This window comes from Salmo salar, chromosome ssa11 (assembly GCF_905237065.1).
Source record: "Salmo salar chromosome ssa11, Ssal_v3.1, whole genome shotgun sequence".
Lineage (NCBI taxonomy): Eukaryota > Metazoa > Chordata > Actinopteri > Salmoniformes > Salmonidae > Salmo > Salmo salar.
Window position 1 is genome coordinate 116,471 of NC_059452.1, and position 18,894 is coordinate 135,364.

The 18,894-nt window shown below is 42.4% G+C and overlaps 1 protein-coding gene across 1 annotated transcript; it reads left to right on the forward strand.

The window, feature by feature from the left end:
* The first annotated feature begins 13,501 nt into the window (after window positions 1-13,501).
* Window positions 13,502-16,648, forward strand: LOC123725126 (piggyBac transposable element-derived protein 4-like). The gene is made up of 2 exons (XM_045688930.1): window positions 13,502-13,901; window positions 14,821-16,648. Exon 2 carries the CDS (start codon window positions 15,070-15,072, stop codon window positions 16,540-16,542), a length of 1,473 nt encoding a protein of 490 aa, XP_045544886.1. The 5' UTR covers window positions 13,502-13,901; window positions 14,821-15,069; the 3' UTR covers window positions 16,543-16,648.
* Window positions 16,649-18,894: the final 2,246 nt, after the last annotated feature.

Consider the following 18,894-nt stretch of genomic DNA (forward strand, 5'->3'; position numbering starts at 1 on the left):
AACTAGGCAAGTCAGTTAACCTCTCTAGAGTAGGTGGCACCAAATCGTCCCACCTACGTAACAGCCAGTGTAATCCCGTGGCGCGTTATTCAAAAACCTCAAAAATACAAAAACTTCAATTTTTCTAACATATGACTATTTTACACCATTTTAAAGACAAGACTTTCGTTAATCTAACCACACTGTCCGATTTCAAAAAGGCTTTACAACGAAAGCAAAACATTAGATTATGTCAGCAGAGTACCCAGCCAGAAATAATCAGACACCCATTTTTCAAGCTAGCATTTAATGTCACATAAACCCAAACCACAGCTAAATGCAGCACTAACCTTTGATGATCTTCATCAGATGACAACCCTAGGACATTATGTTATACAATACATGCATATTTTGTTCAATCAAGTTCATATTTATATCAAAAACCAGCTTTTTACATTAGCATGTGACTAGCATGTGACTAGCATTCCCACCGAACACTGACGGTGAATTTACTAAATTACTCACGATAAACGTTCACAAAAAGCATAACAATTATATTAAGAATTATAGATACGGAACTCCTCTATGCACTCGATATGTCCGATTTTAAAATAGCTTTTCGGTGAAAGCACATTTTGCAATATTCTCAGTAGATAGCCCGGCATCACAGGGCTAGCTATTTAGACACCCAGCAAGTTTAGCACTCACCAAAGTCAGATTTACTATAAGAAAAATGTTATTACCTTTGCTGTCTTCGTCAGAATGCACTCCCAGGACTTCTATTTCAATAACAAATGTTGGTTTGGTTCAAAATAATCCATAGTTATATCCAAATAGCGGCGTTTTGTTTGTGCGTTCAAGACACTATCCGAAAGGGTAAATAAGGGTGACGAGCATGGCGCAATTCGTGACAAAAAAATTCTAAATATTCCATTACCGTACTTCAAAGCATGTCAACCTCTGTTTAAAATCAATTTTTATGCCATTTTTCTCATAAAAAAGCGATAATATTCCGACCGGGAATCTGTGTTTAGCTAAACAGACGAAAGAAAATAAAATAAAGCATTCGGTCGACTCAGGCACGCGCCTAAGCCCATAGTACTCTGATCGGCCACTTGCCAAAAGCGATAATGTGTTTCAGCCAGAGGCTGCCTCGATATCGTTCAGCTTTTTCCCGGGCTCTGAGAGCCTATGGGAGCCGTAGGAAGTGTCACGTTAGAGCAAAGATCCTCAGTCTTCAATAAAAAGAGCCAAGATGAAACACAAATTGTCAGACAGGCCACTTCCTGCATGGAATCTTCTCAGGTTTTTGCCTGCCATATGAGTTCTGTTATACTCACAGACCCCATTCAAACAGTTTTAGAAACTTTAGGGTGTTTTCTATCCAAAGCCAATAATTATATGCATATTCTAGTTTCTGGGCAGTAGTAATAACCAGATTAAATAGGGTAAGTTTTTTATCCGGCCGTGTAAATACTGCCCCCTAGCCCTAACAGGTTTAATCAATTAGTCCCTCTAACTTTCACAATTCATTATCTCTTGCCCTGTGAAGGTCTTCGAAAGTTAAAGTTTAATGAGGTCCTGCCCCCAAAATGTATTTTTAAAAGCCAAATCGGGTGACCCACCCTTCCTTCGCATTCCTTCAAGTTTTGGGCAATTTGAATTTTGGCCCTGTTGTACCCAAGACGAGCTAAGATGGGGTTTATTCAATGTTGATCTGGTAAAGCAGGCTCCGAAGGGGACACCCAGTACCGTGCTTTGTAGGCCCTAGGGAATGGCGGACATGAGAGCAATGGGTGGTTCAGTATTAGGCACACACCCTTTGCTGTGTGATTTAGGGTGTAGAGAAAGAGAAAGCTTCCTTTGTACGTGTCTTGCATGGAAGCATGATGCACTGCTCAATCAATGAATGTGTAGTGACTGATGGTGGTAGTTTTCCTCAAGGCCTGGCCACATTCATCTGAACAATGTTTTGTAGTCATAGTCCTTGTTTTCCCCCTTAAGTTTTATAATTCATTTTCCATTGCATCACTAACTCTTACTTCCTCTCCTTCCCCAGGTGCTCTCTGTCTTTCTCTCTCTTCCTCTTCATCCTCCCTGGATTCCAGACATGGGCCGACCACTCGACCGCAGCCGTTGCTGCGGCAACAGCCTCCCGCGAGGCAGACGCAGGAACTGCTCCAGCCCAGCTCCAGAACCACTCCCCCTTCGACCCGCTCCAATCCCAGATCCAGCCTCATTGGTACTGCACATCATTTCTGGTCAATGAGATCCACTTACGTTGCTTTGAGTGACAGACATACCTTATGATGGAACCAGTTCAAGGTCGTAGAGGTGCCTTAAGTCACACCCCTCATCCCTTTGACCTAAATTCATGAAATTCTGTACATACAGTAGGTCCCTCTTCTCACAAGGAAGTGTTGTTGAAGATGATAATGATGATTATAGTATGGCTTACCTGATGTTACAGCTGCTCACGGTATTAGTAAAAAACAGAGATGGATAAAAGCCTGTAGTGGCTATTAGCATGGGCAGCGCCATTTAGGACTTTCACCATTTTGAATTGGTCAACTGGGTGGACTTCCAATTTAATTGTCTGATCCCGGTTGAAGTCATTTACAACCAGGCCATCAAGAGGAATCAGCCAATCATGAAGAAAAATATTGGCTACTTCAAAATGGAGATAACCTCAGTGGCGCTGCCCATGCACTCACAGAGGCCATAATCAAATCAAATGTTATTGGTCACATACACATGGTTAACAGATGTTATAGCGAGTGTAGCGAAATGTTTGTGATCCAGTTCCAACAGTGCAGCTATATCTAACAAGTAATCTAACAATTCCACAACTACCTAAAACACACAAATCTAAGGAAAGGGATGGAATAAGAATATGTACATATAAATATATGGATGGGCCATGACCGACCGGCATAGACGAGATGCAATAGATGGTATAAACTACAGTATATACATCTGGGATGAGTAGTGCAAGATGTGTAAACATCATTATTAATGTGGCATTAATAAAGTGACTAGTGATACATTTGTTAGAGTGGCCAATGATTTCAAGTCTGTATGTAGGCAGCAGCTTTTCTGTGTTAGTGATGTCTGTTTAACAGTCTGATGGCCTTGAGATAGAAGCTATTTTTCAGTCTCTCGTGCCCAGCTTTGATGCAGCTGTACTGACCTCGCCTTCTGGATGGTAGCTGGTGGTTGTTGTCCTTGATGATCTTTTTGGCCTTCTTGTGACATCGGGTGCTGTAGGTGTCCTGGGGGGCAGGTAGTTTGCCCTCGGTGATGCATTGTGCAGACCGCACCACCCTGTAGAGAGCCCTGTGGTTGTGGATGGTGCAGTTGCCATACCATGCGGTGATACAGCCCGACAGGATGCTCTTAATTGTGCATCTGTAGAAGTTTGTGAGGGTTTTAGGTGACAAGACAAATTTCTTCCACTTCCTGAGGTTGAAGAGGCGTTGTTTCACCTTCTTCACCACACTGTCTGTGTGGGTGGACCATTTCAGTTTGTCGGTGATGTGTACGCCGATGAACTTATGTTTTATTGAACTTGAAACTTCCACCTTCTCCACTGCTTTCCCATCGATGTGGATGGGGGGGGGGGTGCTCCCTCTGCTGTTTCCTGAAGTCCACGATCATCTCCTTTGTTTTGTTGACGTTGAGTGAGAGGTTGTTTTCTTGACACCACACTCCGAGTGCCCTCACCTCCTCCCTATAGGCTGTCTCGTCGTTGTTGGTGATCAAGCCTACTAAGGTTGTGTCGTCTGCAAACTTGATGTTCGAGTTGGAGGCGTGCATTGCCACGCAGTCATGGGTGAACAGGGAGTACAGGAGAGGCAGAGCACGCACCCTTGTGGGGCTTCAGTGTTGAGGATCAGCGAAGTGGAGATGTTGTTTCCTACCTTCACCACCTGGAGGCGGCCCGTCAGGAAGTCCAGGACCCAGTCGTGCAAGATGGGGTTGAGACCCAGGGCCTCAAGCTTAATGATGAACTTGGAGGGTACTATGTGTTAAATGCTGAGCTGTAGTCAATGAACAGCATTCGTACATAGGTATTCCTCTTGTCCAGATGGGATAGGGCAGTATGCAGTGTGATGGCGATTGCATCGTCCGTGGACCTATTGGGGCAGTATGCAAATTGCAGTCGGTCTAGGGTGACAGGTAAGGTGGAGGTGATATGGTCCTTGACTAGTCTCTCAAAGCACTTCATGATGACAGAAGTGAGTGCTATGGGGCGATAGTCATTTAGTTCAGTTACCTTTGCCTTCAAGAACAATCTTTAAGCATGTGGGGACAGCAGACTGGCATAGCGAGTGATTGAACATGTTCATAAACCCAACAGCTTGCTGGTCTGCGCATGCTCTGAGGACGTGGCTAGGGATGCCGTCTTGGCCATCAGCCTTGCGAGGGTTAACATGTTTAAGTGTCTTACTTACGTCGGTCACGGGGAAGCGGGGGGGCACAGTCCTTGGTAGCGGGACGCGTTGGTGGCACAGTATTATCCTCAAAGTGGGTAAAGAAGGTGTTTAGTTTGTCTGGAAACAAGATGTCGGTGTCTGTGACGTGGCTGGTTTTTCTTTTTGTAGTCCGTGATTGCCTGTAGACCCTGCCACATACGTCTCGTGTCATAGCCGTTGAATTGCGACTCCACCTTGTCCCTATACTGAAATTTTGCTTGTTTGATTGCCTTGCGGAGTGTATAACTACACTGTTTGTATTTGGCCATATTCCCGGTCATCTTTCCGTGGTTAAATGTGATGGTTCGCGCTTTCAGTTTTGCACGAATGCCGCCATCTATCCACAGTTTCTGGTTAGGGTAGGTTTTAATAGTCACAGTGGGAACAACATCTATGTCCCAGTCCGTGTGATCAAAACAATGTTGAAGTGTGGATTCCGATTGGTCAGACCAGCGTTGAATGGTTATAGTCACGGGCACATCAAATCAAATCAAATCAAATGTATTTATATAGCCCTTCTTACATCAGCTGATATCTCAAAGTGCTGTACAGAAACCCAGCCTATACATCCTGTTTGAATTTCTGCATATAAGAGGGGAGAAGCAAAATGGAGTCATGGTCGGATTTGCCGAACGGAAGGTGGGGGAGGGCCTTGCATGCATTGCGGAAGTTAGAGTAGCAGTGATCCAGTGTTTTGCCAGCCGGGTACTACAATCGATATGCTGATAGAATTTAGGTAGCCTTGTTCTCAAATTTGCTTTGTTAAAATCACCAGCTACAATAAATGCAGCCTCCAGATATATGGTTTCCAGTTTGCATAGAGTCCAGTGGAGTTCCTCGAGGGCTGTCGTGGTGTCGGCTTGGGGGGAATATACACCGCAGTGACAATAACCAACAAGAACTCTCTTGGGAGATCATACGGTCGGCATTTGATTGTGAGGAATTCTAGGTCCGGTGAACAGAAAGACTTGAGTTCCTGTATGTTGTTACAATTGCACCATGAGTCGTTAATCATGAAACATACACCGCCGCCCTTCTTCTTCCCTGAGAAATGTTTGTTCCTGTCGGTGCGGCGCACAAAGAATCCTGTTCGCTGTACCGAATCCGACAGCATGTCCCCAGAGAGCCATGTTTCCGTGAAACAGAGTATGTTACAATAGCGTATGTCTCTTTGGAAAGCAACCCTAGCCCTAATTTTTTCTACCTTGTTATCTAGAGACTGGACACTAGCGAGTAAAATAGTCGGAAGCGCTGGGTGATGTGCGCGCCTCCGAAGTCTGACCAGAAGGCCGCTTCGTCTACCTCTCTTGCGGCGACGTTGTTTTGGGTCAGCCTCTGGAAACAGTTGAAATGCCTGGTTCGAACAAAGGATCAGTTTTGGAAAGTTGTATTCCCGGTCTTTAGTGCTGGTAAGTTGACGTCGCTCTGATATCCAATAGTTCTTTCCAGCTGTATGTAATAACACTACACACATCACACTAATTAGATGGATATAAGGTAGCGACCTATTTCCATCTTTATGGTAAAAAAAACGAATTCTCCGTCCCCATCCCATGTTCCAGTACTCCATAGCCGGACACCCCCCGGCAGGATCTCTGTGTGCACCTGGGGGAGAGGGTGTTGGTGATGGGCTAGAGAACAGGGGTGGTCCGCTTCTATGGCAAGACCAACTTTGCCCCAGGTCAGATCACTGTCCATACCCCAAACTCACTATACATCACACTACCAACTGCCATACTAACACGGTTGCGGTCAATTCTATTTAAATTTAGGAAAACAAAAGACACATATTGCGAGTGTTGTCTTTCAGGGATTGGGTCATAATATTTTGTAGCTTAAACCATTCAAAAGATAGAGCCACATTTGTGGGAAGAAAACAGAAGCAACTCTAATTATTACAACAGCATCTAGTGTTTATTTTTACTTTTATTTAACTAGGCAAGTCAGTTCAAATTCTTATTTACAATGATGGCTTACCAGGGAACAGTGGGTTTACTGCCTTGTTCAGGGGCAGAACAACAGATTTTTTACCTTGTCAGCTCGGGGATTAAATCCAGCAACCTTTTGGTTACTGGCCCAACACTCCAACCACTAAGCTACCTGCCACCACTAGGCTACTGGAGGTTACGAACGTAACACTGGTTCTTTGAACCAAGCGCAATTGTTATACTTTTTTTAGAGTTTCTCTCATCACCCTATTTTCAAATCAGCTGACCCAATTCCAATCTTAGGCAAAGCCACACTATAAAGCTAACAGAAAAATTAGTAGCGATTGACAAGAAATGTATTGCCATGAAATATAAATCAGATTCCCCCTGCCAGTTGCAATGTGGCTATCTGAAGTTAATAGTTGTATCCCGTTGTAGTTGTGGGTGGTAATGATTTAAGCACGTTGGTTATACACCACACAATAAACAGCAAGACACACACATGTTGAGTACACTGTGCAGTGGAGCTTTAAGGTGCGATGCCATACACTCTGTCTCTCTAAGGTTAAAGACTTAATGCTGTATGGTGTAAAGGTCAGGGATCCTATTTGTTATGCCTTGAAGTTTAAGTACACTACACTTTAGGGCTTGAAGGTTAATTAAAAAAGCTAAACAGTAAGACTCGAGACAGTTTTGTTTTCTCTCCATTCTGTCATGATTTTTTTTTTTTTTCATGTTTTCTTTTTGCATTTTCCAATTAAGAACATTCAAAACAAAAATGAGAAGATATTAGATTACAATATAAAAAAGTGACAATAACCTTACAAGACAACAGACAAGAAAGTAAATGCAATAAAAACAATAATTAAAAAAAGAGACATTCTATCATATGGTCACCTGCAGTAAGCTACATATTATACATTAAGTGTGAAACAATACATGAGGATTATACAGAGATGCAATCACAGTGATGTGAGGGGAGATTCTCCATATAATCAATTAACGTCAGACAGCCACATTGCAACTGGCAGGGGGGAATCTGATTTCCATTTCATGGCAATATATTTCTTGGCTATCGCTTGTAATATTTCTGTTAGGTTTATAGTGTTGCTTTGCCTAAGATTGGAATTAGTAAAGTTGCCCAGTAGACAGACCTCTGGGTCTAAAGGGATTGCAGCCCCATGAATTGATCATATGGTATCGCAGACCCCTTGCCAGAAGCTGTGTAGTTTTAAACACTGCCAAGTGGAATGGAGGAATGTTACTTCATCTGAGCCACATCTAAAACATAGGGATGAGATATTAGGGTTGAACTTGTGCAATCTAGATATAGATATAGAGCTGATGGAGGAAATTAAACTGGATCAGTCTTTATCTGGAGTTCAATGTGGATGTAACACCATCCCTGCAGAGGTCACTCCATAGTCCCTCATCAACATTAATACCCAGATATTTCCCCCATCTAAATCAGGGTTTATTTAGATCAGGCAGTGGTAGTCCTGACATAAGAGCGTCACAAACACTAAAAATTGTCTTAATAAACAGTGGTTGGTCTGCATGGCAGAGTTGTTCAATAGGTGATATCTTAGCTAGGTTCCCTTGGCCCTAGAGATTCACTCTAATAAAATGTTGTAGGTAACTAAAGAAGTCCCTGTTAGGCAAGTGGTATTTCTGTTTCAGCTGATCAAAAGACAGAAGTACTCCTTCCTCATATCAATGTTCCAGAAGAGTGATACCCTTATCAGACAATGATCTAAAATTACTATTCTGGAAAAACATAGGAATCAATCTATTGTTCCATAAAGGGGTTTTAGGGGAAAGAAATCCCTCTCATCTGAACAGCTCATGCAGTTTGCACCATGCCAGGACCGAATGTATAATTGAAGGGTTATCTGTAATAGATTTTATAGATTTCTTGTCCCATTTGTAAAACAATTCTTCCCCAGTGTCCTCATGTACCTCAAACTTTTAAATGTTCAACCATGAGGGAGAAGGACCATTTTCAAACCTCTGAGCCAGAAGTCTAGACTGCGCAGCCCAGTAATACATTCTGAAATTGGGGAGGTTTAAGACCCCTTGACCGTTATCAAGGGTCAGTTTGTCCAGGCTAACCCTAGGAGTTTTGCCGTGCCAGATAAATCGTCTCGTCAGCTTGTCGAGAGAGGAAAAGAATGCTGCCGGCTCAGGGATGGAGGAGATATTGAAACAAATATAGAAATCTGGGTAGGACTTCATTTTAATTTCATAAATTCTACCCAGTAGAGTGAGAGGCAAGTCCATCCATTTACACAGGTCACCTTCCACCTTTTGCAAGCCGGACAGATTGAGTTTAAAGAGATTACTCAGGTTACCATCCACCATTATGCCCAAGTCCATAGGCAACCTTCTCAAAAGAAACTAATGCATTGTGGTTGAAGACAGACAATGAAAATATTTCACTTTTATCAAAATTGACCTTATATACAGAGAAATAACTATAATACTGTAATAGGTTTTGTAAGAGAGAGAGGGAATGTTCTGGGTTCGTTAGAAATAAGGTAAGGTTGTCCGCAAAAAGTGATAATTTATGGGTACGGGGGGGGCATGACTCCAATCTCTTAGATAGCATCTTGGTGACCAGTTTACAATCTGTATTAAGGAGAGAGATTGGTCTATAGGAGGTGCACTTTAGCAAGTTTTTCCCCTTGTTAATTCATGTAATCACAGTTTGAGAGAAAGACTCTGGAAAGCAGTTGTCCTCCCCGGCTTTTTTTTAAGTACCTCCATAAGGTAGGGTACCAACTGCTCCTTAAATTCTTTATATAACTCTAGAGGGAAATCATTCTCCCCAGAAGATTTATTAGAAGGTAAAGATTTAATGGCCTCCAACAATTTAGGGACTGAGAACTGTTCACTTAGGCACTCTCTGTCTTCCTCTAAGGCATAGGAGGTTGAGAGAGGAGAGAAAAGAGTCAATCTCTGATAGATCATCACTTGATTGGGAAGTATAGAGGTCCTCGTAGTATTTCTTAGAAGTATCATTACTTTAAGTAGGGTTGAAAGATATCTCATTAGTAAGAGTTTCTATAGCATTAATTGTCCTCTTACTTTCAGTTGCCATGCCAATACTTTGTGTGCTTTCTCTCCAAGTTCATAGTAACGCTGTTTTGATTTAGTGATGGTCCTCTTAACTTGATACGTGTTCAGAGTATTATATTTCAGTTTTTTATTTACCAAAAGCCTGTATAGATCTTTAGTCTGGCCTCTTTGGTAGGTTTTCTCTAGCTCAAAGATTTCAGATTCAAGGACATTCAGTTTGGCACTGTTATCCTTTTAACCCTTTAGTATAGGCAATGATCTGTCCCCTCAGATAGGCTTTCAATGCGTCCCAAAGAATGAAACTGTCAGGAGCAGAGGATTTGTTTGTCAAAGTAAAAATATTGATCTGCTCTTTCATAAATGCACAAAATTCACGTTGCTTCAGGAGTGTAGCATTTAGTCTCCATCTATATGCTCCATTTACCTCGGTAGGAATGGAGATTGATAATACCAGAGAAGAATGGTCACAAAGCAATCTGGGGAGATAATTGATATCTAATACTCTACTCAACAGTTTGGTTGATAGCAAAATGCTATCTGTGTGTGTGTTGTGTGGGTGTGAATAAAAATAGTTGACCCTATCCTGTGGGTCCATCTGTCTCCAGATGTCTAGTAAATTGAGATCCTTCATGAATGACATGGTGAGCTTGGCGGCTTTGGTAAGGGGGGAGGGTTTATCAGAGGACCTATCAAGAACTGTATATAAATAAAAAATGCTGTCTCCTCCAGCCAGTAGCTATCCTGGTGGTGCTTGAGCAACCTGAAAGAAGACATTCTGAATAAACATATGGTCATTAAAGTTAGGAGCATAAACATGAAATAGGGTCTAAGACTCCGAATACATATGCCCCTGCACCAAAACAAACTTGTATGAGGGATCAGACATGGAGTTACTGACACAGAAGGGGATGTGGCTACTTATCAAAAATGCTTCAGAGTTAAAAGAGGATGCAAGAACTTGTCCTACCCATTCACTCTTTATTTTCTTCTGTTCACTGGCTGTAAGATGTGTTTCTTCGAAGAACACAATGTCAGCCTTTAATTTCTTAAGGTATAGACTCTTTTCACACATGCGGTGACCTCACCTGGTTTAATTGATGTTTCTAGAGACAATACCGCTCTCATCGTCACTCAATGCCTAGGTTTACCTCCACTGTATTCACATCCTACCATACCTTTGTCTGTACATTATGCATTGAATCTATTCTACCGTGCCCAGAAACCTACTCCTTTTACTCTCTGTTGCAAACATACTAGACGACCAGTTCTTATAGCCTTTAGCCGTACCCTTATCCTACTCCTCTTCTGCTCCTCTGGTGATGTAGAGGTTAATCCAGGCCCTGCAGTGCCTAGCTCCACTCCCATTCCCCAGGCGCTCTCATTTGTTGACTTCCTTAACTGTAAAAGCCTTTGTTTCATGCATGTTAACATTAGAAGCCTCCTCCCTAAGTGTGTTTTATTCACTGCTTTAGTACACTCTGCCAACCCGGATGTCCTAGCCGTGTCTGAATCCTGGCTTAGGAAGGCCACCAAAAACCCGGAAATTTCCATTGCCCCCCATCTATCTTCAGAGCTCGTGCTGTTAGGTGACCTAAACTGGGACATGCTTAACACCCTGGCCGTCCTACAATCTAAGCTTGATGCCCTCAATCTCACACAAATTATCAATGAACCAACCAGGTACAACCCCAAATCCGTAAACACAGGCACCCTCAAAGATATCATCCTAACCAACCTGCCCTCCAAATACACATCTGCTGTCTTCAACCAGGATCTCAGCGATCACTGCCTCATTGCTTGCGTCTGTAATCGGTCTGCGGTCAATCGATCACCCCTCATCACTGTCAAATGCTCCCTAAAACATTTCAGTGAGCAGGCCTTTCTAATCGACCTGGCCCGGGTAACGTGGAAGGGTTAGGGTTAGGGTTAGGGTTATTGACTCATTCCGTCAGTAGAAGATGCCTGGTTCTTCTTTAAAAGTGCTTTCCTCACAATCGTAAATAAGCATGCCCCATTCAAAAAATGTAGAACCAGGTACAGATATAGGCCGTGGTTCACTCCAGACCTGACTGCCCTTGACCAGCACAAAAACATCCTGTGGCATACTGCATTAGCATCGAATAACCCCCACGATATGCAACTTTTCAGGGAAGTTAGGAACCAATATACACAGGCAGTTAGGAAAGCAAAGGGTAGCTTTTTCAAACAGAAATTTGCATCCTGCAGCACAAACTCCCAAAGGTTTTGGGACACTGTAAAGTCCATGGAGAATAAGAGCATCTCCTCCCAGCTGCCCACTGCACTGAGGCTAGGATACATTGTCACCACCAATAAATCCACGATAATTGAGAATTTCAATAAGCATTTTTCTACGGCTGACCATGCTTTCCACCTGGCCACCCCTACCCTGGCCAACAGCCCTGCACCCCCCACAGCAACTTGTCCAAGCCTCCCCCATTTCTCCTTCACCCAAATCCAGATAGCTGATGTTCTGAAAGAGCTGGAAAATCTGGACCCCTACAAATCAGCAGGGCTAGACAATCTGTACCCTATCTTTCTAAAATTATTAGCTGAAATTGTTGCAACCCCTATTAATAGCCTGTTCAACCTCTCTTTCGTATTGTCTGAGATCCCCAAAGACTGGAAAGCTGTCGCGGTCATCCCCCTCTTCAAAGAGGGAGACACTCTAGACCCAAACTGCTACAGACCTATATCTATCCTACCCTGCCCTTCTAAGGTCTTCGAAAGCAAAGTTAACCTCTCTAGGGTAGGGGGCAGTATTTTCACATCCAGATAAAAAACGTACCCGATTTAATCTGGTTATTACTCCTGCCCAGAATATGCATATAATTGTTTGATTTGGATAGAAAACACCCTAAAGTTTCTAAAACTGTTTGAATGGTGTCTGTGAGTATAACAGAACTCATATGGCAGGCCAAAACCTGAGAAGATTCTGTACAGGAAGTGCCCTCTCTGACCATTTCTTGGCCTTCTATAGCCTCTTTATCGAAAACGGAGGATCTCTGCTGTAACGTGACATTTTCTAAGACTCCCATAGGCTCTCAGAAGGCGCCAGAACGTTGAATGATGACTCTGCAGTCCCTGGCTGAAAAACAGTAGCGCATTTGGATAGTGGTCGATCTGAGAACAATGAAACGGGGGCGCGCGTGCACGTGAAGAGTCCATTTTCTTCTTTGAGTCTTTGAACGAAAACGACGTCTCCCGGTCGGAATATTATCGCTATTTTACGAGAAAAATCGCATAAAAATTGATTTTAAACAGCGTTTGACATGCTTCGAAGTACGGTAATGGAATATTTTGAATTCTTTTGTCACGACATGCGTCCGCGCGTCACCGTTCGGATAGTGTCTTGAACGCAAGAACAAAACAGAGGATATTTGAATATAACTATGGATTATTTTGAACCAAAACAACATTTGTGGATGAAGTAGAAGTCCTGGGAGTGCATTCTGATGAAGAACAGCAAAGGTAATCCAATTTTTCTTATAGTAATTCTGAGTTTAGTGAACGCCAAACTTGGTGGGTGTCAAATTAGCTAGGCCGTGATGGCTGGGCTATCTACTCAGAATATTGCAAAATGTGCTTTTGCCGAAAAGCTATTTTAAAATCTGACACCGCGATTGCATAAAGGATTTCTGTATCTATAATTCTTAAAATAATTGTTATCTTTTTTGTGAACGTTTATCGTGAGTAATTTAGTAAATTCACCGGATGTTTGCGGGGGGTATGCTAGTTCTGAACGTCACATGCTAATGTAAAAAAGCTGGTTTTTGATATAAATATGAACTTGATTGAACAAAACATGCATGCATTGTATAACATAATGTCCTAGGGTTGTCATCTGATGAAGATCATCAAAGGTTAGTGCAGCATCGCTTTGGACTGGTAATTTCTTCTCATACTAATGCCGTTGTTTGAAATTAATAATATCAAATATTATTTGTGATTTTTAACATTTTATTTGCAATATATAAAGAAATGTGTAAAGTACTCATTGGCTATACATTGTGGGTGGGGGTATGTTTGTATGTATGCGTATGACCCATAGACTATGTGTGTGTATATATATATTATAAATATTGGATGTTTGTGTGTTGGAAGACCAGCCCAAGTAGTAAACTCATGCGTAAAGGTCTTTCGCCATTGAACTCTCATAGAGGAAGGAGCTCACTCGTTGCGCACAGCATTATTTCAGTGAAACGCATCATTAGCTACTGTTTATATCGAACATTATGGCGACTAAATCAGGGAAAGCTAAATCCAAGTCTAGATATACAGATGTCCACCAGATTATTGACAAAATAGATAGGGAAAGTGAGACAGATTTGCTCCTGGAAGAAGATTCTGTTAGCGAGCATAGTAGCTATGACTCCGAAGTGGAAGACTGTTTTCTGCATGGAGAGGACATCGCTTTGGACTGGTAATTTCTTCTCATACTAATGCCGTTGTTTGAAATTAATAATATCAAATATTATTCGTGATTTTTAACATTTTATTTGCAATATATAAAGAAATGTGTAAAGTACTCATTGGCTATACATTGTGGGTGGGGGTATGTTTGTATGTATGCGTATGACCCATAGACTATGTGTGTGTATATATATATTATAAATATTGGATGTTTGTGTGTTGGAAGACCAGCCCAAGTAGTAAACTCATGCGTAAAGGTCTTTCGCCATTGAACTCTCATAGAGGAAGGAGCTCACTCGTTGCGCACAGCATTATTTCAGTGAAACGCATCATTAGCTACTGTTTATATCGAACATTATGGCGACTAAATCAGGGAAAGCTAAATCCAAGTCTAGATATACAGATGTCCACCAGATTATTGACAAAATAGATAGGGAAAGTGAGAGATTTGCTCCTGGAAGAAGATTCCGTTAGCGAGCATAGTGTGTGTGTATGTATATATATGTGTGTATGTATATGTGTATGTATGTATGTGTGTGTGTATATGTGTGTGTATATATGTGCATGTGTATATATGTGTATGTGTGTATATATAAAATAAATAAATATATATATATATATATAATAAAATAAATGGAATGGAGTAGAATGTAACAGCAAACCCCCACAGCGACCACTCAATCTACATATTGTGGATTAGAGGGAGCATGGCTGAGATGCATGTATCTGCCACTCCACCCCGCCCACACATGAAAGAGGGCTATTTGAGGCTGTTGAGGGGAGGGGAGGGCAGGCCCACAACAATGGCCAGAGTGAAATGGAAAAGCACTTCAACCTAGTGACTGACTATGTTCCCTGTACTCTATATCTGTTTATTATACCTGGGCTCATGCGTGAAACTATTGTACTTGAACTTTTTTCTTTCATAGTGCCTCAGACTCACCAATGTCAAGGTGTCCATCCCCCACTAAAGCTGGTCCATCCAGCCAGACCCCTGCTGTCTCTGGCTCCACACCTCCCGGGCCATCTAGAGGTGTGAAGGCACTGACAAAGAAGCGAGGGGAAGTGTGCAACCTGCCAAGAAAGGGACAGACGAGTGGCACACTGTCCTCGAAGCAGACGTGGAGCCACCTCAACCAACATTTAGGCCGAAAAGGAAGCCAGGACCACAGCTGAACATGACTGCAGGTTACAGCCCCCTTCAGCTTTTTCAGTTATTTTTCACATTATCAGTTGTAGATTCTCTCGTGTGTAACACAAATAAGTATGGGGCGAAGAAGCACGCGGGCAAAAAAGTAGCATGGAAGCCCATTTGCATGTCTGACTTTTTCTCCTACCTTTCACTGGTCATCTACATGGGGCTGGTGAAGCTGAAAACCCTGAAGGACTACTGGAGAACATCACCTCTCTACCAACTACCTTTCCCCATGTCTGTCATGTCATGCAAAAGGTTTCTGCTTCTCTCACAGGCACTTCATATCAGCGACCCAAAAGATGATGAAGAGAATGACAAGAAGAAAGGCACAGCAACATTTGATAGACTATGCAAAATCAAGCCTCTCTACCTCAGCATTGTTGATGCCTGCAAGACCTACTTTCAGCCTGCACAGAACCTGTCCATAGATGAGAGGATGGTAGCCTCAAAGGCCAGAATCAGCCTCAAACAATATATGAGAAACAAACCGACCAAGTGGGGTTACAAGCTGTTTGTTTTGGCTGATTCTGTGTGTGCCTACACTTGCAATTTCTTCGTTTATGAGGGGAAGAACACTTGTGCTACCGGTAAGGGACTTAGCTATGACTCTGTAATGGAGTTATTGGATTTTCAACTGCTGGGGAAGGGCTACAAACTGTTTGTAGACAACTTCTACACAAGCCCTTCCCTGTTCACAGACCTGAGGAAGCGGCATGTATGGGCTTGTGGCACCATTCGCACCAACAGGGTGGGCTTTCCGAAGACAAAGGTGAATGACATGCCTAAGCGCGCTGAGCGGGGTACCATGCGATGGATCCGTGAAGATGGCCTTCTCTTTGTAAAGTGGATGGATACCAGAGAGGTGGTGATGTGCTCAACAATCCACAAATCCTACAGTGGCGATAACATAGTAAGGCGGGTGAAGAGCGCTAATGGGGCATGGACCACAAAGAATGTCCCCATTCCAGCTGCTGTGAAGGACTACAACAAGAGGATGGGCGGTGTGGACCTGTCAGATGCGCTGATAGGCTATTACAACGTTCTGCACAAGACGACAAAATGGTACAAGACGTTCTTCTACCATTTCATCGACATCGCTGTAGTGAATGCGTTCATCCTACACAAGGAAATTGCTAAGAGCTGTGGAAAGCCCCCCATCTCACAGCTAGCTTTCAGAGAGCAGCTCATCAGGGAGCTTGCTGACTACAGCACCACTGCACCTGTTGCACCTGTTGCACCTGTCCCTTCTGCTGCTGCAACAAGTGTTCATCTGCCCAAATGTATTTCTGCAGGCATGGATGTGCCTCAGGGCCAAAAGGGCACAGCATGGAGGCGTCGTTGTGTTCTCTGCAAAATGAAGTCTCCCATCACCTGCACCACATGCTTGGTGACCCTTTGCTTTACAGCAGAAAGAGACTGCTATGGCACATGGCATAAGCAGCACAATATTGTGTAGAGGACGTAGGGTCTTCCAAATATTGAAAGTGTGTCTTCTGATCCCTCCTGTCTCAGCCTCCAGTATTTATGCTGCAGTAGTTTATGTGTCGGGGGGCTAGGGTCAGTCTGTTACATCTTGAGTATTTCCCCTGTCTTATCTGGTGTCCTGTGTGAATTGAAATATGCTCTCTCTAATTCTCTCTTTCTTTATCTCTCTGAGAACCTGAGCCCTAGGACCATGCCTCAGGACTACCTGGCATGATGACTCCTTGCTGTCCCCAGTCCACCTGGCCGTGCTGCTGCTCCAGTTTCAACTGTTCAGCCTGCGGCTATGGAACCCTGATCTGTTCACCGGACGTGCTACCTGTCCCACCTCCACCCGGCACAGCCAGAAGAGGACTGGCCACCCCTCATAGCCTGGTTCCTCTCTAGGTTTCTCCCTAGGTTCCTGCCTTCTAGGGAGTTTTTCCTAGCCACCGTGCTTCTACATCTGCATTGCTTGCTGTTTGGGGTTTTAGGCTGGGTTTCTGTATATCACATAAACTTATATAACAAGGGATATGTGAATACATTTGATTTGATTTGATTTGTAAATAGTTACCCGTGTTTTTTGTACATTTATATAATAATTTTTTTCATTTTTTCAAAAAATGTTTTGGGTTTGTTACAATACCATTTAGGTATTTTGTGCTACCTGTCCCACCTCCACCCGGCACAGCCAGAAGAGGACTGGCCACCCCTCATAGCCTGGTTCCTCTCTAGGTTTCTCCCTAGGTTCCTGCCTTCTAGGGAGTTTTTCCTAGCCACTGTGCTTCTACATCTGCATTGCTTGCTGTTTGGGGTTTTAGGCTGGGTTTCTGTATATCACATAAACTGATATAACAAGGGATATGTGAATACATTTGATTTGATTTGTAAATAGTTACCTGTGTTTTTTGTACATTTATATAATAATTTTTTTAAATTAAAAAAAAAAAATTGGGGGGGTGTGTTACAATACCATTTAGGTATTTTGTATATAGTTATTTGCTTCAAAATGTAACTTCACCAATTTGGCCACTTGGGTACATTTTGGTAACTTGTGTGGGACACCTGGGTGACCTCATGCTAAATTTGATGTAGCACACTCATTCCGGAAGTTATCATTCTGAAACTTTGCACAAGTTCTGTTGCCCTCTTCTGTTTTTCACTGAAATTGTTCCCATCATCTTATCTGAATGTTTTTTTTTCTTGTTCATTTTAATGATGATGCAATCACAATAAAATGAAAAAACGGATGGTTTTTTTCTTAGTATTTTGTTCTACCAGATCTATTGTGTTATATTCTCCTACATTCAATTCACATTTCCACAAACTTCAGAGTGTTTCCTTTAAAATGAAACCAAGAAAATGCATATCCTTGCTACTGGGCCTGAGCTACAGACAGTTAGATTTGGGTATGTCTTCAGGCGGAAATTAAGAGAAGTGGGGGGGTATCCCTAAGAGGTTTTAAACAGCGTTTCACATGCTTCGAAGTACGGTAATGTAATATTTTGAATTTTTTTGTCACGATACGCGTCTGCGCGTCACCCTTCGTTACCCTTCGGATAGTGTCTTGAACGCACGAACAAAACGCCGATATTTGGATATAACTATGGATTATTTGGAACCAAACCAAAATTTGTTGTTGAAGTAGAAGGCCTGGGAGTGCATTCTGACGAAGAACAGCAAAGGTAATTCAATTTTTCTTATAGTGAATCTGAGTTTGAGTGCCTGAAAATCTGAGTGCCAAACTTGGTGGGTGTCAAATTAGCTAGCCCGTGATGGCGAGCTATCTACTCAGAATATTGCAAAATGAGCTTTCACCAAAAAGCTATTTTAAAATTGGACACTGCGATTGCATAAAGGAGATCTGTATCGATCACTGTCCTATTTCAAAAAGGCTTTACAACGAAAGCAAAACATTAGATTATGTCAGCAGAGTACCCAGCCAGAAATAATCAGACACCCATTTTTCAAGCTAGCATATAATGTCACAAAAACCAAAACCACAGCTAAATGCAGCACTAACCTTTGATGATCTTCATCAGATGACACTCCTAGGACATTATGTTATACAATACATGCATGTTTTGTTCAATCAAGTACATATTTATATCAAAAACCAGCTTTTTACATTAGCATGTGACGTTCAGAACTAGCATTCCCACCGAACACTTCCGGTGAATTTACTAAATTACTCACGATATACTCACGATTACCTTTGCTGTTCTTCGTCAGAATGCACTCCCAGGACTTCTACTTCAACAACAAATGTTGGTTTGGTTCCAAATAATCCATAGTTATATCCAAATAGCGCCGTTTTGTTCTTGCGTTCAAGACACTATCAAAT